Below are 21974 nucleotides of genomic sequence, written 5' to 3' on the forward strand. Positions count from 1 at the left end.
GCCTTAACACAGGCAGGCAGGCTCTCCTCCCCACTCAGCCTCAATGCAGGCACCTTTTTTACGCTTTATGTTTATGCCCATCTTTTGATTCTTGTGACAAAAGTCTAATTGCTTTGTGCCCTATAATTTCTTCATTCCTGGTAAGTAAGTTCATTTCTCTTTTGCGGGTCTTTTCCTGTCTTCCATCACATGCCCCATTCTGCCTTGATGCAGCATTGTCTCTAACTGCCAAACTTTTTTTTTTTCCAATTCTTTGTATCTTTTATTCTGATAATTTGTGCAACAAATTTGTCACTGTTCATTGGGTTCAGTTGTTACTTTAGTTCCTTAGTTAGTCATATTCTGTTTGCTTTAGGTTTATCATTGATTTTGCTTTACTCCTGTGGTGTTCAGTTAGGTTTTGCAATGTTTCCATGCTCTGTGTTCTCAGGTTATGTAACTTCCTTTTTTATTTTGTAGAGCCTGATCCTTTGTTCACTTTGGTTAGCTGTATTACTGCCCTTGCCACAGCTGGTATCTACTCTGATTACCTCTCATCTGTTCATTTCTCATTAGTCCCTCTGTATATAATCTGCTTATCCTGCCCCAACAGTGTTTTTTGTTCACCTTTTAGTAAGTCATTAATATATTGTAGGGCTGGGCGAGTTAACTCGTTAATTATTTAACGCCGATAAATATTTATTATTTATTGTATTATTGTAAAACTCTGTTGCTCACAGGCTTTTATTTTGTAAAAGTCTGTTGCTGTCCGCTGCGGAACCGGAAAAGAAAGTAATCGGCGGATCCACCAAACATGGAGAAGGGTACGGAACTTTTACTCTGCAATTTTCATTTTAAAGTTCTTCCAGACGACGGAGTCGACAGAACAAAAGTCATCTGTAAACACTGCCAAGTTGAATTGTCTTCTCAGCGTAGTAGTTCCAGTCTAAAATATCACTTAAAGGCAAAACACACAACTGATAGCAGCAAGTCATTCAAGGAAACAGACAGTGGAGCGAGGCTTCTACATAAAAACTACAGAAAGATGCTGATGTTAAAAGTGTGTTTGCATAACAAATGTTATGGCACTTTCATTCATATGGCAGCACATTTAAAATAAAACTAAATGCTAAAAGCTATACACTACTTTTGAATTCATTTCAGGATTTTGTGTACAAATGCGATTAATCACGATTAATCGGGGAAATCATGTGATTAATTAGATTAAAATTTTTAATCGTTACCCAGCCCTAATATATTGTAAGTATATTGTATGTCTATATATAAAATCTGTACACTGTATTTTCCTTGTGTGTGACTTTGCCAATAAGCACAATGCTGAATCTGATTCTGATTAAAGCCTTCTGTCAGTTTATCCTGTGTTTCGGTCCAACACACACACACACACACTGGGATACCTTTTGAGCATCAGTTGATTCTCACACTGAATAAGGAGCTTAATTCCAGAAAAGATGCATGAGGAGAGAGCAGATAAATGCTGGAGTTAAAACATTTCTGCGAATTTCTTTTCCTCATGTTCATTTCAGTTGTTGATAATGGAGGCGCTATGATGCAAAACACATTTTAGATTCATCTGACGATAAAGAAATATCACCGTCTTTATCATAGTAAGTGTGGGACAGATGAAAAGAAATGGGCTTTGCCCACTATGCTTTCGTTATGTGCGCCACCTAGACTGGGAAGAGACAAAATCCTTTATCTGACAGAGTAGCTCTATCTTAATAGAGCTAACATCTGATAACTGTGTAGTCCAAGCAGCAGGGGATTACTGTTAACAGCATGGTTCAATATCGCCTGTTCTCAACTGCTGGTGGCTTTACTCACCAGGGAGCACTCCTTTCTCATTTGAGATAATGCAGATGGGGTCCATTTGAGGGCAGTATATCAAGTGCCTCTTTCAGGAGTGCAGCTGTGCGGCCATTGGTAAAGCATGATGTTTGTGGGACAGAAGTCAGCCAAGGAGAAATAGACTGACTTTATGGCCAACAGACATGCACAAACCTTATTGTTACCATCCTATGACATTCAAGGGGGACAAATTCTCACTATGTGTCACAATCCGTCTTTTAGAGTGGCTAATTGAAAAAGGGAGATAAGAGTAAGTGTTAACATGACCTGACTAGCTGGTAAAGGATATTATGTCTTCATTGTGATCTTGTTAATCAAGCTACCTCAGAAGATGAGAGCGCCAAATGCGCGAGTGGTCACTACCCATCTGGTTGGTAAATGCGAAGGTCTGTATCAAGTGGCTGAGATTAACCTCAGATTAGGCAATGGCATATCAGAGAAATGTCACAAGCCACTGAATCTATAGTTACCAGCACGCATACCACTAACTACAACTTGATAAACCTTGTTTGTAAATCAGAGTTAATGCTGATTAACTTTGATTTGTAAATGAGACCCTAATGAGCCTAATTGTCTTTGCTTTTTCAATAGATGTCTTAGAAAAACATTGAAGCGAACAACTGCTGGATGCTACCAGCGCATGGACATAAAAATTATACATTGTCCTGTAGATAAAACTTGACACACTAAACGGGTTTTAATTTACACACGTAGGCTACATACAGTTTTTTTACAAGGCAGAAAGTGTGTGAAATTTATCATTCCATTCATTTTGCTGGATGTAAAGTGTCCCTCATATAAATGGGGGAAAAAAAAAATCAAAAACAAGATAAGCTAAGGGATCTGGGATGGCTGTTGCTCAGGAGGAAGAGTGCTCATCTACCAGCCTGAAGGTTGGTGGGTTATTCCCCCGATTTGCTGGACCACAAGTGTCCGAATACACTGAACTATATTTTGCCTCAGATGCAAAATAAAAAGCCCTGCGTAGCCTGTATAGACTAACAAGTGTGTGTGTGAAAGGGAAAATGACTTAGTTAGCTAGACTAGAAAAACGCTATAAGTACAGTCCATTTGCTATTCATCTGGAATAGAACACACTTATATTGCAACGTCATTAAACATATTCCTGATAGGCTAAATGATGACAAATAATACATTTTGGTCTCATATGCTGAATCAGATACTTAATCACAACAACTTGGTTTGAATGGTACAACCTCTCGATTGGTGCTGCTGGATGGCAAGGCAAACCATTAATTAAATGTAACTCAAAACTCAGGGACCTGCTGGATCGACAAGCATGACAAAGTTGTTTTTTTAATCAAAAGTTTCAAAAGTATTTAACTAAGAAAAACACAGAACCAGAACATCTGGTTGTTAACATATTTTTAAAGTATAGTCTTGTACCAAGTTGTGAAAGGTTCAGGGCAGTATCTCCCTAAGAATTAAATTAAATGGAATGTAAAAATACTTTAATAATCCTAAAGGAAAAACATAGTGTTGCGGTAATTCATTTATTTCATTATCTTCATCATCTTAAATTGTCATTGCTTATGGTTCCTGCTGCTGGCAGGAATGGACTCTTGTTCCAAAGAGGATGGGCAGTATTGTCCATTAGGTTCATCACCTTCTGCAGCATGCTTCTTTGCACAGTGAGCTCCAGGGGTTCCAGAGCAGTCCCCAGCACAGAGCTGGCTTTCTTCATCGGTTTGCTCAGTTTTTATTTAATCTTAGGTTATCAAATGTGCATATATATTGGGGGGGGTGAGTCTCATGTGACTGTCTGATAGTTGGACAGAAATGGATATCCAAAATCAATTGGCCTCTGTCGTTGGAAAAATGGTATATGGTATTTGTAATTGTATTTGGTGAAAATTTTTATTTGAAGAAGTTAATGGTGAAACTGCCATGTTATTGTGCCACATGGTACCGAAAAGCACAACAGAATTCTCGCAAAATATTTTTCGCTCTGGAAACTGAAGCGGTGAACTTCCCCCAGGCACTCCGGGGAAAATTTCAGGTCGAGGAATGTGGATAATGAATGTCAGTGATGGTGGACAAGTAGTCTTTATTCAGTCACTATAGTTTTCAAACCCTAAACATGAGACATTAATGCCTAAGTCCTGCCACTAAGTGACAGAAGCCTTTAAGTAAAGTGCTGTTGTGCTACTGAACATATATCTGAAGTGAAAAAAAAACTTTTTGTGTCTGGGTGTGAAATGCACATCCCATGGTTGAAAATATGATGCCTTGCCATCCACCACACTTCCTTATTTATCCTTATTAAGAGGACTTTGTGGCTTGTCAAAGGAAACACTTGAAAATGATGTTTGCTCCAATGTGAAATCGCTCATTAGCCATATTTACCTCCTGAATTCTGTAGTGGCCGTACTTTAAAGGATGCTTTATGGGTTTTACTTAAGGGTGTGAATAAGCTACCACTTACTTTCCACATATGGTGTTATCGCTGACTAAAGAAGCTCGGATTAAATACCCACCTAGTTGTTGCTACATCTCCCCAGCAGACCAACAAAGACAACTGTAACTGTGCACTGGAGACAAAACTACTTTATTTTAGGACATTACTGAATTAATGCACAACCACAAGTTCTACCTTTATTCTGTGATTGAAATGATGACTTTTCAGCCAATTCTACAATGAAACACCCTCAGAGATGGAAAATTAGTAAGTATGGTGTTTGATACTACCGCAGCCCATGAAGAGCACCACACTGTGTTACATGAGTAACGAACAGACCTGGAAGTTTCTTTTATTGGTAAATAATTCCAGTTATTACTTCTCGGGTCTTTTATTTAATGAAAAATTTAAAAAAATAAATAAGAGGTTGGTTTCTGTGGTCTGGGAACACACTGACAGTGCAACAAGTCAAGACAAACTATTAAGCAATGAGGATGGAAACGGTTAATGCACGTTAACTGAAGGAGCGCCAGTCCAAGCATCGTTGGCTATAAAGGCATTTAATCTGTTAACTGACATGAACACACAATAACAACAGTTTTACAGTAGGGCCTAATAAAGACTAATCTTTGAACCATGATCTATTGCTTACCGTGCACGCAAGTAAGCTAAAAGTCCATATTCATTTGCTGCCCATCGAATTTGAATATTTAAAAGTTCAGGCCCAGTAATGGCAGCAAAGCTGGAAAGGAACGTCTTCCAAACCATTTTCAGAATCAATTTGTCTTTACTTTTCCAGTAAAAGATGGGACAGAGGGGCATCCATGAATGAGAGGGTAGAAAAGGATTTAATCAATGGGGATGCACATAGGCAATGTATCACCATATTTTCAGAGAGTTGTTCTTGGAATTCATAATGTTGCACCGATTTGTTCATATGAAAGAAGAAGTTCAAATCCTGCTTGGTTACATCCACGCAGGTGGATTTCCAAAAAAAGGAATTTCTGAAAGAATTGGTGAGGTTTACCACATCTCCCAATGTTGTGTCCTGCTTTGTCATACATCCAAAAGTGATTCACTCAAAACCAAAATCATTACCATAACCATTATTATTGAGTCATAGTAACCTTGTATCAGTTTTTTTCAAGTAGCATCTCCAGGTTTTTCTAAATACACATGCAAACAACATTACTGACAACCGCAATTACCAAGTCATAAGTGGAATACTGACGTCATCATGTAATGAAATGGTGGCAAAAAGCTAGAAAAATATGACCCAAGCAGTAATTAACTAGAATTATTAAACAGTTCCCAGTTCAAATTTTGTTACTGGAGTAGATGAATTATTGGGTGTTAATAGATGTACCAGAAGATGATCACTGGAGTCTTACTACCTCTCAGTGTCTGTATTGAGTGTTGTATTTTTGAAGTTTAAGGCTCAGCTCTGGAGCACTGGGCATTGCTATCTTTGCCTTCTGTCTCAGCCTGCACAACCACCTGCTGTTTAAGGATTAAATTCTCTAATGTACATAGTAATATTAAAAGCAATTCTAGCATAAAAATTGTGAGTCATGATGGGTAACTTAGGCCTTCAAAAGTCATACATACAGAACATTTTCCTTCCTTCGTGTTGACATCTTAGATGTTATCTGAATAAGCTGAGATCTTCCGAAATTTGTGCTTGTTTACCTTCCTCTGGTAAAGAAAGAAGAGGTCTCACAGAAAGCTTCACGAGTTCCTGGAAAATGAAAACCAGTTGAGGAAAAAAAAAAAAAGCTGCTGTGTTCTCATTAGATTTAATCATTCCACTGTTGCTCAGGGCAGTAAATTACTACCCTGAACATTGCTGCTCCCTTTAAAATGGCTCCTTCATCTCTCTGTTCATCAAAGTTCCAGCATTTCTTCACACCCAAGGCAAGACTCCATTTTGTTAAACGTTCTCTCTTTTTTTTGTTTTTTTTAGGACATGTTTCTGTACAGACTGCAAAGCAATCTCTCTACATACACATTCTCACACACCTATACTCTTCCATGGCTCAAAACGAAAATAAAGAAAAACCCAAGAAACATTTTCTCTGAACAGACGCTCACTCTACAGTTCATTCATTCACAACATGAAAGGTTCAGTAAGAAGAAGAAAAAAATTACACTATGAATAAAAAACAAAAGCATGTAAAAATTCTACATGGCATATATGATCATTAGAAAGAATTGTAATGCATCTAAACAAGAATAAAAATGACTCAATTGGACAATTCCTGGTTGTATGTTGTTTTCTGGAATATTCTGTACAATAAAAGTACAATGAAGTGAAAGTCTTGGATCTCCCCACCGCTCCCCATTTACATGTAACCGGGGGGCGCTCAGAAGTGGAAATATTGAAAGCTAACAGATAGCTTCTAACCATGAAGCCACCCCTACAAGTCACATGGTTTCATGATTGGTCCATTCCTGGAGAATCGTCCAACAGGTCCATGAAAAACTTCCTCAAGATTTGTATACTCGATCACAACAATCTGATTGTTTCTCTCCTGATTGATCACATGGGTCAGTTAATAGGTGGAGTTCTATGGCTGAACATCATTTGTCCACCTTAAGCTTTAGAGCCACACTTTGTGAATAGCCACTCCGAGTCGATGAGTTAGTCCTTCATTGTCTCAAAGTAAATTCCTCTTGCAATTGTTCTTGTCCCATGGTCCGTATCTACATCTGCTCCACAACAACAAAACAAGCACAAGTTTGATTTTTTTTTTTTTTTACATATCAAGTTCTTCAGTTTTTCTTGTATTTTCAAGATAGCAGATCATCAAGACACCCATTTTAAACACACACACACACACACACACACATATTAAAAAAAAAACAAAAAAACTGTAACCAGGATAGAGTGGAGATGAATAGACAGATGTACACATGGAACAGGTTTTTTTTGTTTGTTGTCAGTTGGCGGGTTCAGTCAGTCTTCTCACAGTTGTAAGCTTTAGCAGACGGTGCCATTCTCTTGCCGGGACTTGGGGCAGGTGGATCTGGGTATTGGCTGAACAGAGGGAGCCAGAGTGCAGAAGAAGCCAGCGATGAGGGTGAGGCCGAGACCTCCCCAGGCGCAAAACATGGACCAACCGTAGCCATGGCCAATATCATCAGGCAGGCCATACAGGTACCGTGGGTAACGGGAAAGCTCAAAGTTAATACCAGCAACGCAGGTACAAAGAGAGATGATGCAGAAGGTTCCTGCAAAAAAACAGAACAAGTTATTGAAGCATCTGACAAACCTGAAAAATCAGGTGTAAACCTGGTATTCAGTTTACCATCGATGATGCGAGATTATATACTTCTGAATCCTGTGTCCCTGTAAAAGTGTTTATGTCCTTGATAAATGATTTGTCAGTTATGACTGATCTAGATAAAAATGTACTATAAATGTGGCTTGGATTAAGTCCACGGTCATCAAATCAAGGTAGCATGAAGGTCGGACTGTATACTGCAGAGAATTCACAGATGTTAAAGTAGATAGTTTGGAGTACAAAGCATAGGACATGGCACAACATCATACATATTATGTTAGTGGTTAGGTTCGACTGGGTCATTGAACAAGTCAACACATCCCTACCATGATTTTTATCACTACTTTGTCATGTATGGGCAGAGATGGGACCAAGTCACACATGTGCAAGTCTCAAGTAAGTCTCAAGTCTTACCTTTCAAGTCTAAAGTAAGTCCCAAGTAATTTTTTCTTGGGCAAGTCAAGTCAAGTCAAGTCAAGTCAAGTCAAGTCCTGTAATAGGTCAAGTCAAAGTCAAGTCATCTAAGTATAAGTAACTGTCAGTAAACATCATTGGCCAATGAGTCCAACCTGTCCACCCTGTGTCATATCAAGCTAACATTAGCTAACTACCGACTAGGCTAACAGGATAATATTAGCTAATTTGACAAGCACTTACTGGTCAGAATGGGTCTTCAAATGACGAACAAAGTTCGAAGTTATGCTAGATGCTTAACACTCAAATCATTCAAGTCATCGTGTCTCAAGTCAAGTCAAATGCCGAGTCTTTAACTTCCAAGTCCGAGTCGAGTCTCAAGTCTTTTATTTTTTGTCATGTCAAGTCACAAGTCATCAAAACAGCGACTCGAGTCGACTTGAGTCCAAGTCACAGTGACTTGAGTCCCCATCTCTGTGTATGGGGATTGGAATGTGTGCTTCAAATAATGTAGAAGAGGTAGTTGTAAGAATATCCTGACTCCTTTGTCCACATATCTGGACATGTATGAGGCGGAATAAACATGCTTGTTGGATTAGCATATTTAAAGAGTTACAAAAACTGTTTAACTCAGTTTTCTCTGTGTTGTAGTTAGTACTTACATTTAATATATACAAACCCAATATCCAGAAAAGTTGGGACATTTTTCTAAAATGCAGCAAAGAAGCTAAATCTGCAATTTGTCAATTTCATTTGAATTTTTATTTAACAGTCACAAGTAAAATCCAATTATGTTTAGAATCTTTATTGACCAGCATTATTGTATTTAGAAAGTTTAAACAAATCTCAAATTCAATGCAGCAGCATAATTTTTGGTTTTCAAAAGGATGGTGTCTAAAGCAATTTTTGAGGGCTACAAGTATTTATAATTTGTGAAGGATTTTGTGTGATTTTGCTTCATTATTCTTCTATTTTTGACTTTATTGGATGCAATTCTGTTTTTCGTCTTTTCTCTTTTTAATATTATTTTTCTTCTTACTTTAGTATTTGTAAAATATAGGTTGATGGGTAACTTCATTTTGTTCAACAGGACAGGCTTAAATATGAGCATTACGCTTCAGCCTGTGCCTTTTCAGTCGCTTAAAAAATGCTATGATTGTACTGAACACGTTTGTTGTATACTGTGTGACTGAATAAAATAAACAACACAAACAATATTCCAAAACATAAAGTTTTAAGAGAGGCAAAGACAGTAAAAGACAGTTTGTGAGTCTAGCATGCCAACAAGTTACAATGGCTGTGTTCGAAACCACCTACTTCTCCTACTACTCCTACTACTCATACTAACTTTAACATTTTTTAAATTCCCGGATGCATACTAGATTCGCCGAAATGTTGGGTATGCATCATGAGATTACTACTCATACTCAAACTACCCAAGATGCAATGTAACGTGACGTGGCCGATCGTCATTTCCTGTCAAAACGGCAGTTTCAAGCTAGCTACAACGAGGGCAGGTTCACTTCCTGTTTTCAAAACAAAAGCACCAATTGGATCGTAATGGCTTTCCCTATGACAAAAGGCAACGGGTATTTTGTTTGTGAAAATAATAGGAAGTGCGTTGCTCACTACGGCTAGCTTTAGTAGCGCCGAATTTGTCGGAACAAAATTGTAAATAGCCGGTATTTTGGCAGATTTTCAACACGTTGGGGATCTAAACGACTACTTTCTCACCTGAAAATGTTTCAAATGTTGCTAAAGTTTACAGAGTTTAGAGCTTAAGCGAAATCAGCTTCAGGCCGGCTGATTTCGGCTCAAGCAGGAGCGAAATGCATTGTGTGTAAACGCTCTGCATACTGTCTGATCGATGAGTATGCCGTTTGCAAGTATGTAGTATGTAGTTTGCGGTTTCGAAGACAGCAACTGTTTCAGTTTCAAACAGTTTTGCTTGTTGTTGGGTAAGAACTGTGCCGATCTTTGTCCCTAATGCCAAATGATGCCTTTGTATGAAATGGCGTGTTGGCAAACATTGGCAAAAACACAGAGCATTATGAAAATATCACACAGAAAGTGACATCCTGTATGTCAAATAATTTCAATATTTTGATTGTAATACTCTGTCTACATCATCCAAATAAATCTTTTCTTTGAACTTTTTTCTAGCAGAAGCTGTTTAAGAAACAGACTGACTCTGACTCTGTGGACTGCTTTGCTGTAATTTGGCTCCTGCAGACTGACTCAGCCTATTTCTTGTGCCTTTATTACCAAGAAACATAATTGGCTTTTTAATTGCCTGTTCATAATACAACTGTAGGGCACGGCCTTAATCCAAGGCTGATCATAATTGAGGGTGCAGCTGCCTCTTGTCTAGCAGGAGCTGTTCACGCAGGGTATGGGCGTGTGTGAAGTTTTCACTGACTGTCCAGGCCAGAAACTGGGACACGTATGACTTGTTGTTAAAGGGAAGCACATTTATATACTTCACTTTCATTAGCAGTACATTCACGGTTACTTCCGAAGTAATAAAAAACATTATTTACACTGATGAGGAAAGAAATACCGAATGTTTCCACAGTGTGTGAGAGAGTGTGTTTTGCACAAATATGATTCTATGCAAGCACTGCCAGAAAAATTTGTGAAAAAATATGAGTTTAAAAGCTATTTGATGGACACTAACGTTCTTTTTTCTTTTTAATTTCATATCATAAAAGAGGGATCATTTGAGATTAGTTTCATCAGATGAGTTAAAGGCTTACATAATATAATTTGTACTTTTTAAAATCTTGTGCATTCAAAAAAACTGGAAATTGACTGTATGAATTCTTGAAAACGGAATCACTGAATCTACTAAAACAGAATCAAGGATTGAAAGAATGAGTTTGGGAAATCTATATAAAATCAGTTTTCCATCTCACAAACTGCGGCCATTATTATATCAGATTCAATCAGCTGCTTTGGTTTATCCTTAAATTCACATTTTAGTCATCAATTTTTAGGTTAAACGTTGAGAAAATTGGACAACCTTGATGACATCTGTTTAGTTTGTTGTTCTGATGAAAGTCACTTCATGACACGAGGGTTACATGCCGCCATTCCGACATCCCGCCTTTCTGACATTGGCCTCCAATTGACGTCCCATCATTCCGACACTTTTTCCTCCCATTGTCGGAATGGCGGTATGTTTTATTTTTTTATAAACATAAATACAGAAATACAGTGTCAGTGACCTGTCACAGCAGCCAGCTGGAGCTAGAGCTCTCCACAGAGCCCATGTGTCTTTTGCACGCTGGCATTATATACAACAATAATAATTGCAATTACAGACATCAATGACAGCTCACTTGTGTCGGACGTCCCGGTGCTGCAAATAAAACCAATTTCATATATTAGGCTACCCAAAATGTATTACTATTATTATTTTTATTATTTTTATTAGTTTATTATTTTTAAATTAATAAGTGAACAGTGTTTGTCTATGTTTGTCGCTCCTTTTTGTGTAATAAACTATTTGAATATCATTAATTTGCTTTTGGAGTGCGTTTTGAAAATGACCACGGACCCATGATATTAGGTAGGTATCCGACACACCTACACGACAGCTGTTACACGCACACACCAGATTTACAGTGAAAAAGTAACAACTCAGCCCTTATGGATGGATCCTGAGTGCCATCATCTTTTATTTTTATTTTTAAAATCCGAAATAAGCCCACATCCACCTGATTCTCCCCTCTGACTGTAGACTTGACCTTTAAATCATCATTAAGTATCAATTTAATATCATTCAAACATCCCATGCTTTGAAGAATAACAGGCCGAGAGAGAGAGGGAGAGGCTTTAATTACGCTTTTAAAGACTGTATCACATCTGTACACATGTCTTAAAACATGTAAAAAAGAAAGAGAAAGAAGGGACTGTTATCTGTTTAGTAACGCACATTTCCTTATATGGAAAGCCTTGTTGGAATGGTGGGATGTCGGAATGACGGGATTATAACTGGATTGAACTGGACAGTATCTAATTGGATTTGTTATAAACTTTTTAACTTTTTAACCTTTAACCTTATTTTAAAGTGAGTTGAGTTAACTTTTGTAATTAGTTGGCACGATGCAAATTAAATCATTTGAATCGTAAAAACGTACACCAAGAACAATATTATGGAGTCAAAAATGCTGTCCAATAATTGTACAGAATAAAAATGGTCGACCACACGATTAAGATAATCTTGAAATACACCAGAATACTAGCCTGGAAAACCAGCGCCAACTGCTGGACGGCAAAATGTTTTGCCTGCGGTTGGGTCTGGCCTCGATCCACTTGTCATTTTGAAAATACTGCCCTGAATCTGGCAGATGGCAACTAAACCAATCACAACGCAGAGATGTGTTTTGAATCAACGCGGGCGGGGCAGAGGGTTCTGGTGCGGGGTTTTGAGGGAGTGACGACAGAGCAGTGCGACGTTGGGCAGTGGAAGCGAACATAGACATCATATAGAACACTAGACTGAGCATTGGCTGCTGAGACGCGAGAAAAACGGCCGCCATCTTGGAGTGGTGAACGTCAAGCACGTGACACACGTAGCTGATGATTCCCGAACTGCTCCAGGTTCAGAGAACCAGAAAAAGTAAATGTATTGCCAAAGCATAAATATAATGAACATGTAATGATTAATTTATACACATTGTTTTTGCTGCAATAAAGTGCAGTGTGTCTGAGGGACTGGTTTTGAGGTGCATCCAAAATTGTAGTGCTCTTTTTTGTATATTAATGGCCAGTGGATATCTTCCATATATATATATATATATATATATATATATATATATATATATATATATATACATATATATATATATATATTTGATTCAGCCTTGGCATCAGTTTTGGAAGAGTCCCCTCCCACCAAAGCTTTCTGTCGCGCTTACTACGTCACAGTCAGTTGCGCTGATTGGTCAGAGCGTTGGCCTATAGGCACAGACACGGTTTGAAAGACAACGGGTTGTGCTCATCAACAATGTTCCGTTGTATCCATTCATCGGAGCCAGACTAAATTAGACATCCAATCCATTTAGGCTGGTTTATCAGGCTACCAGAATACTTCTTCTGCATTTGCAGAAAACTAGAAAACTAGACAGTGCTAATTCGAATCAAATAACTTTTTTTTTTTTTAAAGTTGCTCAGTCTTTGACACAAAACAACTGATATTCAAATGTCCATCAAGCTTACCTGTCAGGTTTGGGCAAAAATTTCACTCAAGACATCAGCTTTGTGTGGGTATGTGTGTTCGACTCACCTCCCATGAGAAAGAGGAGGCCAGCCACATATTGCATGAGGCCTCGGTCCCAACAACAGCCAAGCACGCCGATGATCCAGCCAAACAGGATAATTGCCACAGCCATGCCCATGAAACCAGCTGTCATTCGCCGCAAGTCTGAAGAAAGACAAAAGGAGAGGGTTCAACATCAAGTTACCTGAACAGGATACTACAGCTGTGAGGAGAGATAACCTGACACACATGAAGCGTTTCCTCTCTGAACGATGAGAGATAAGAACTCAGTTGTCAGAAAATGAGATGGCAGAGAGTATGGTGCTTTATTACGTTTTGGGTTTCTGGGCTGATAGAATAGAATAGAATAGAATAGAAAAATACTTTATTCATCCCCCAGTGGGGGAAATTAAAAAAATAAAGAAAACACAAGAACAACTACAATGATGTGTAATTATATCTAAATATCAAAATACGTAATGCCTACAAAGTAAATAGGAAGACATGATCTTATTCTGTTCTTACAGTAATAACCACTTTTCTGGAATAATAATGACATCTGGAGTTTTTACAGCATTTGTAAGAATATTTGCATTACCAAACATTGAGAAATGATCACCTTTAGGAAACATGTACCTGCATTAATAAAGGTAAAAAGTAAAGGTACTGAGGAGCATGCATATAGATAGCTTTATCCAGTGTTTAGCCTGTTTTCAGTGACATTATGGGCCCGCATCATAACACATTGAATGGGTAACCTGCACATCTGACTTCAGTCTTTTATTGCACCTGCTCAAACGTTCTGATTTAATTGGATCAATAACACAAAACAACAAGACAATTTCTCAAACTTTACATTTGAAAACTTTCAGAATATTTCAGAATCACTGAATTCAGTTTTTACCAAGTGCAATGATTTCAGTCAGACAGGTTTAAAAACACTATATTTGAATACTTACAAGTTTATTACATTTTTTCATAGATTTGAAATTAAATGTGAACCTCCAGATGTACTGATGGTGTCTACAAGGTGAGACCAAAAGCTTCCGGTAAATTCCCTTGCTTTTCTTTTCTTTTTTTTCTTCTTTTCTTAAAATTTCATTGTTTTTGACCCCAAAAAATGCTTCTAAAAACAAACCTAAACATATCACGACAGAAATGCCTGTATTAAACAGAACAGTAGCAGCATCAGAAATCAGAATTTCTCATCAATCAGTGTCCCTCCCAAATTCTCATAATCAATTTAATGTTAACGTTATAAAGTTGCATATTTTCAAAGTTTGACTAAAATCTTTTCCAAAACATAAACTGGAAATAGAATTAGATAATTGAAATAAATAACAAAATTCAAATTGAATCATCCTAAAGAGAAATTTTATTTAATATTAATTTTATATTTGAATTATTATATCATTTAATGTCAGACCTGGGCTTTAAAAGAGGACTCAGATGCAGAGAATCCAATTAAGGCAGAGTTTATTAGATAATTCCAACCACCAATACGATGTGATGAAAATAATCAGCTATGAAAATGTACTTCTATATTTTATATAAAACCTAATAAACAAAAGAGGAAAAAAAACAACCTAAACTCACTCTGCTATGAGGAGGGCAATTAACTAAGAACTATAAACCAAAAATCACTGCCTAAGGAGGAAAAACAACTTCGTACTAGAAACAAAACAACAACAACTAAATGCACTCCTACAAAACCGGAGGCTCTACAAAATCTATAATGAAAAATCACTCCTAAAGGAGGCTATCAAAAATGGCTGTGAAAACTTAGACTAGATTACAAAATTTACAAACAAAAAAAATCACTCGCAAGGAGGCAAGGAATCGAGGCTTGGTAAACGAACGAGCAAGGCAAGGTTTTCTGTGACTGTGGCAGGCTTGGGTGATCGACAAAATGAAACACTCAGGCACAAGACAAAGGGAGACGCAGACTATATGACGCATGAGGGCGATGGGAAACAGGTGGACACCGTCAGGAATCAGGGAAGACACTCCAACGGGTGACACATGAGGAAAAGCAAGTGACCTGAAACAAGAGGAGAGTTACTCCTCAAAATAAAACAGGAAATGACAAAACATGGAGACAAGACAAAAACCCAACTTGACCTCACTGTGTGACAATTTATATTATATTATAAAGATAGAAAACAACGAAGTGATGTCCCAAAGTTGTTTCACACTCTGTTTGGTTCTGTGCATATGGACAAGTGACTTTCCCCAACACTCTCCTAATCAATTGTTTAAATACTCCAGAATGACATTTGCTGTGTTTGCTTTCAGACTGTGATGTTGCTTTAGTGGGTGTATCAAGGAACCAACACTCTCTACAAACAGTACTTTGAATATACTGTGGCAGTATTTAGTATTCCAGGAATAAGAGTACAGTTGATCAACTTTGAACTCAAGGTCCTCAAGACCTGTATTATAATCCTTAAAATGTAATCAAATGCATTCTTCTAAAAGGCTCTTGAGCAGGTTTTATGTGGGCAGTTTCCTCTGAGATGGTCTTGAGGGCAAACGGAAGTCTTACTGCGCTTCGAAGGAACTAGCTGCTGCCACGCCAGACTCTATTATGTGGCATGCACTTTGCTTTTGTAAGATCTGTTTGCTGATTGAGGGCAACAGGGGTCTGAGACTAGTCACGGCAGTCCTCACCATCGTGCTAGATGTTAAACCTCAGCATAGTTCGATAAATATAGTTCATTTTGAAGAGCAAGTATTGTGAGGACAAAAAGAAAGAGGAAACCAAAAGCATAGAGGATGCAGAGATGGGGACTCAAGTCACCGTGACTTGGACTCGAGTCGACTTGAGTCGCTGTTTTGATGACTTGTGACTTGACTTGACAAAAAATAAAAGACTTGAGACTCGACTCGGACTTGGAAGTTAAAGACTCGGCACTTGACTTGACTTGAGACACGATGACTTGAGTGTTGTTCAGTTCATGTTTTCAGTTTGAATATAAAATTAATAAATTCATTTAAAAAATAATATCGATTACCCGGTAGGAGCGCAGGCTGAGAATGGTGTCATGATTGGATCACTACCCTGTCAATCAGTCATGCCCTCTCTATATACCTTAAGTGTTTATTGGAGAGAATAAACTCATATCAGATATGCATCAACATGTCAGCGGGAGGGGTACCGAGAGTCGCTGTCTTCAGCTTTCGTAATTACCATTTTGACGGCAAAAGACAGCAGCACAGTGTAATGCTGCGTGTACACCAAGAGCGACCTACGCTGCCTGGTAGCGGAGGTCGCTGGAGAAGCTTCGCTTGAGAATTTGCTTTGGTAGCTTTGTTCGCTCGTGACGTCACATTTAGAATGTTAAATTTTTAAAGGCCCCGCGGCTGTGCAGCACCCCCGCGAAAAAGAACAAAGGAAGAAAGAGAGGGCAGGGACATGAATAAACGTGTTGTTATTTACAATTTGTTATACAAGATATACATCACGTTACAAATTATGTAAAACTACATTAGGTACACCTGAGAAGAGCAGGAATAGCAGAGGCAGCTGTGAAAAATAAACTAAATTCGAAATGAAATCCAAAATAAAATCCGAAATAAAACCTAATTGCAGTGAGAAAGGTATGCGTGGGGTTACTACACTATTGTATTGAAGCACTCGACACGGCAATTGCAACAGTCTCAGGATTAAACGACTATTGTTTGGATAGGAACCAAAGTTTACACGTCTGTTTCCGCGAACCCCGCGGATTGTCGGACCCCTACAATCTGTGGATTATCATTGGTTTTCGCCGAAACGCGTCATAGCTCATTACCATAAAGTTAGCTTGAGTTTAATCGCTGGAATCCGCTCTGGTCGCCCAGTTCGCTCACCCTCCATAGAGAAATAATGATTTCCGGCGCTCAGGTAGCGTAGGTCGCTCTTGGTGTACACGCAGCATGAGACATGCGGCGTCAACATCTCGGACAGCCAGACGACAACTTCGAACTTTGTTGGTCATTTGAAGATCCATTCTGACCAGTAAGTGCTTGTCAAATTAGCTAATATTATCCTGTTAGCCTAGTCGGTAGTTAGCTAATGTTAGCTTGATATGATACGGGATGGACAGGTTGGACACATTGGCCAATGATGTTTACTGACAGTTACTTATATCTTGTCTTTTCACTTCATTAAGATCAGATTCTGCAAATAATAAGGTGACTTGACTTGACCTATTACAGGACTTGACTTGACTTGCCCAAGAAAAAAATACTTAAGACTTACTTGAGACTTGCACATGTGTGACTTGGTCCCATCTCTAAGAGGATGCCAGGCTGTGCCACAAGGACAGCAAGGCACCCTGCAGGAGGGTAATGACATAGACAGTAACTGCGTGCAGAGAGAGGAAGAAATAAGTGAAGGAGAGAGGAGGAAGAGCTCAAAGCAGAAACACTGACTCCCTTTTCTCAAGTAGATTAGAATGTCATGGGTAAGCTGCCATGCCAGAGGCAAGATGGAGGCTGGCACAAGGCTTTGGTAGAGGACACCATGTTGGGAGGCGAGAAAGGTCAAAACATTGAGCCTGAGAGCACAAGTGTAGAGCAACGGAATACAGAGTTTCAGTCATGCAATGCGTCCATGTGACTTCTGAGTTCTTAACCCATTTCTGTCAAACACGCATGGCAATGAACTTTTGATATTTATTTTGGAGTCAGCTAGTGACAATATACAGTTTTAAAGCGGAGTGGTTTTTAAATGACATCAACCTTTGTTACGCACTGTCCCAGGACTAAAACTGTCCTGGAGCATTTGGGGCTGAGACACTGCACGGGACAACTTTGGTTTCGAGCTGGGGGCCACACCGTTTTGCTTTATGGTACCACAAAACACGCCAGTAACTAGATAACAACACATATCCTTCAAAAATGTAAATCTCAAAAAGCAAACTACACTATCATTATCAGATAAATTAGAACATTTTATTGTTTTGTTTAGTCTTTTTATGAGCATGTTTCTTCTTCTCATACGTCATAGTCTTTCAGGCTTACACTGGAAAAAATCTAAATCTTACCAGGTATATTTTTCTCATTGAGTATCTCATTACACTTAATATCAGACACAACTGTCTAACAAGTCCCATTTCAGCCAGATATAGGGACTTGTTTTAATACAATACATCTTGAATATCTTGCTAAATGAAACAAATTGTTTTGAGTCACATATCATATGAAACAAGCTTTTTTTTACATTTCAAGAGGTTTTTAAGCTAATTTCAAGATAATTTCCTAAATTTCTAATTTCCTAAATATCACATTTTATTTCAAGAAATCTTGACAGGCCGATTTTCACTAGTTCCATTGGCAGATATTTTGCTTATTTCAAGCAAAAATGTCTTGTATTTGTTGTTTTTTTTACTTATTTTTGGAGGGGCATTTTATCCAGTGTAAAAACTACATTTTCTTTCATTGTTCATTCCTCTTCAAAGTGGAGAGTAGTTTTCTTTTTCTATGTCTGTTGCTCTTTTTGTCAGCGATTTTGTAAGCTAAATCTTCAGAGACAAATTTTATTGCAGTGTGGTGGAGAGAAAGAACTTGATTCTGATACAAATTTGGACTCTAAAAAAGTATAACAGAACAAAAACATTGGCCATACAAGAGAATGTACTTCCTGAGTGCTTTCTGGTTACTATAAAATACAATAAATTGCTCTACTGTATTTTAGGATGTCTGATCTGGTAAAAGACATGACCAACATATGAGTATAACGTCAAAGATTTTACCATTTTGAGGAAAGGTGTGAGATTCTCTTTACAGGTCTAAAAAAGTGAGTTACAGGCAGTATCCAACTGGGAGTACGAATAAACTCATCCATGAACTTTAACTCGTGGATAAAATCAGTATTACTAAAGGTTTAGCACACAACAGCAAAGTTGGTGTGATGGAAGAGCTAGAACAGCTTTTGCATGAACATATATGAGCTGATTTACAGGCCTATGCAGAACACAGATGGCATGTTCGACAAAAAGTGAAGTTAGGTTTAATAGTTAAAGTAAGCTAGTTCCAAAACCCAAAAATCCGGAAAGCTAAACAATAGTTTACAGGAGAGTCTGAGACAAATCTCTCAGTAAAAATCTAACAAACCACATCCGAAGAAGAGGAGGAACACAAGTGAGAATCCCTGATAAAGTACACCGACAACCTGTCAACACATGGGGGGATAACATGGACTCAATAAACAAGGGAGAAACAGGTTGTACCACAAAGGACCGAGCAGGGAATCTCAAAGGGGACGGGAGGGGCGTAGGGAGGCAGACTGGGAGCAGAGCTAACACAAATGAAAGGAAAGTGATATGTTCCAAAATACAACAAAAGCAATATCCACTCTAAATAAAAAATTTAACAAGTCCTTGACAAAAACCTATCCCCATGATATGGTCTGTCTCTTGAATAATTGATCTGAATGAATGATTAATGAAGTTGTAAAAGTGCACAACTCACTCGCTTTGGAGACTCTTCTTTGGATTCTGCTGCTGTTTGATAATGTATGTAACAAACTCACAAAAAGAGTTGTAGAATAGCTGTAAGGAACAACTGAAAATAAAGTTCAGTAGCTATGTCATAGCTACTGACAAAGCTGTGTAGAGCTATGTCGATGTGGTTCGTCTTTCTGATCAAATTTGGAACACACTTCGTGAAAAGGCTGGTGGACTTAAAGTCAGCTGAGCCTGTGGGAGCCACGCCAACTTGTGCAGGCCACTTTGAAGCCTATTTAAGCTAATTTAGAGATTTTGAGCACTTGGGTGTCATTACTAAATTTTCAAAAAAGTCATAACTACTCATGGGGTTGAACCACACCAGTCAACAATCTTTCTTCATTTTAACACCTGCAAAGCTTTATTTACCTCTGCATTATCTGTTCACAGATACAGAGGCAGAGGGATATCGCCAGCAAAGTACTCAACACAGCCTTTGAACTGTACTAATTCTGGCCTCAGGATTGCATTTTGCACACAGGACACATGCTGACAAAATCAGCTGTGAGCAAAACAGAAGCTTGCACATTCTTGCCAAGACATTGCATTGACTTCCATTCCTTGTGGACTGCCGAACCTAAACTTTAACCCTAACCTGTCAACGCATAACCCTTTCATTATTCTAACCTATCAATTAACCTAACATTCATGTTTTTGGACTGTGGGAGGATGCTGGAGTAATTGCTGAGGGCCCATGCATGCAAAGGGTGAACAACCACAACCTCTACAAGCGGCAGAGTGGAAATACGACTATCGGACCAGATGTATTCCATTTTCTATACCTGCTTAATCCAATTCAGGGTGGAGCCTATTCCAGCTGTCATTGGGCGAGAGGCAGGGTGACCAGATGTCATTCTCAAGTAATTAATTTAAGAAACTACAATGTCCTCAGAGGGAGGGAGGATGGCTGGATGGAGCAGGCGCTTCTGTGGAACGATCTCCCGACTGATGTCAGGACAGCTGAGTCGCTTCCCATCTTTCGCCGCAGGCTGAAAACCCACCTCTTCAGGAAACACTACCCAGATCCGCCCTCTTAGGACATCACCTGTTTTGTCCTAGCTCCTTACGCACTTATTTGTTTCCTAAATTGTCTTTGTTTTCTAAATTGTCTTCCCATTTGTCTAGGTACCTAGCTTACCGCACTTACTCTAGCACTAGTTTTGCTCTTAGCTGTTTGGTTTTGGAAGGAAATGCACTTATGATTTCTTGTGACCTGAAGTTCCTTTGCCTACCGATGTGGAACACACTTATTGTAAGTTGCTTTGGATAAAAGCGTCTGCAAAATGACCGTAATGTAATGTAATGTAATGTAATGTGATGTGGGTTCTTTGTGTGACGTGAGACCAACGCACATTCTATCGATAACATGACAACACTTTACTAAATTCCTTTTTTTTCACTTCCTGGTTGGATGTGGGCAAAAACACTCCTAGGTTAGGGTTAGAAAACAATCATAGATCATATTTTGAGAACTCAGCACATCACCATCATGGACATAATTTTTCTGGTTGCCTTGGTTACAAGGGACATTACAGCAAAATATTCTAACTTTGTGGTTATTTCTGGTGGAAACACGTCAAAATCAAACCTGCTTGGCTAGGGTTAGAAAACAGGACTAACGACATTAACTAACAATACTATAATGCGATGGACTTTTTCACTCCTCACATGATGTTGCTCTCACTTGATCACTCGAGGTTGCATATTCTTGGAAGGTAATCACTGACTGTATCTGCCTGAATAAACAAATGCCACATTGGTACATTTTAGGGAGGACAATCTCTTTATTCCATGTGTTCACACTTTAGACATGCAAGTCAGCAAATTCCCTCTAAAAAAAACATTCACAATTATTTGTCTGCTCTCATTTTTATTGCATTATAGTCATACTGCGTCACTGAATATTGTTGCTGCAAGGAATTGTGTGACAGCATTGCCTTTACTATCTTTAGTATCTTTACTTTGATTGAAGCATAGGCCAGTGCATACTATCCCAAGAGAGATAAAAAGAAAACAAGCATTTAAGCATCTTTTCTTGGAATTTAGATATTTTGAATACCACTATTTCCGTCTCTTAGGGATACTTTCTAAGCCAAAAAGACTACTTGATTGCAAGCACTGTCTAAATACACAAGTTAGTACATGTAGGGAATAACGAGCATCAGGTTAGGAAAACGAATAAAGATTGGAAATTAAGCAAAGACAGAGAAGGAATTCGTAACTTCTCAATAAACCAAACTGAATAAAAGATTACA

General features: G+C 38.4%; 1 protein-coding gene across 2 annotated transcripts in view; it reads right to left on the minus strand.

Annotated features, from left to right (window-relative positions):
• Positions 1–4810: 4810 nt before the first annotated feature.
• tmem178bb (transmembrane protein 178Bb) overlaps positions 4811–21974 on the minus strand; it is a 138701-nt gene continuing 121537 nt past the window's right edge. For both annotated transcript variants that reach the window (XM_075472000.1, XM_075471999.1), the window contains exons 4-5: positions 13256–13393; positions 4811–7498 (exon numbers count right to left, since the gene is read on the minus strand). In XM_075472000.1, the coding sequence (XP_075328115.1) occupies positions 7248–7498; positions 13256–13393 (389 nt within the window). In that variant the 3' untranslated portion in view covers positions 4811–7247. The remainder of the gene's footprint in view (positions 7499–13255; positions 13394–21974) is intronic.

This window comes from Odontesthes bonariensis, chromosome 8 (genome assembly GCF_027942865.1).
Source record: "Odontesthes bonariensis isolate fOdoBon6 chromosome 8, fOdoBon6.hap1, whole genome shotgun sequence".
NCBI classification, from domain to species: domain Eukaryota; kingdom Metazoa; phylum Chordata; class Actinopteri; order Atheriniformes; family Atherinopsidae; genus Odontesthes; species Odontesthes bonariensis.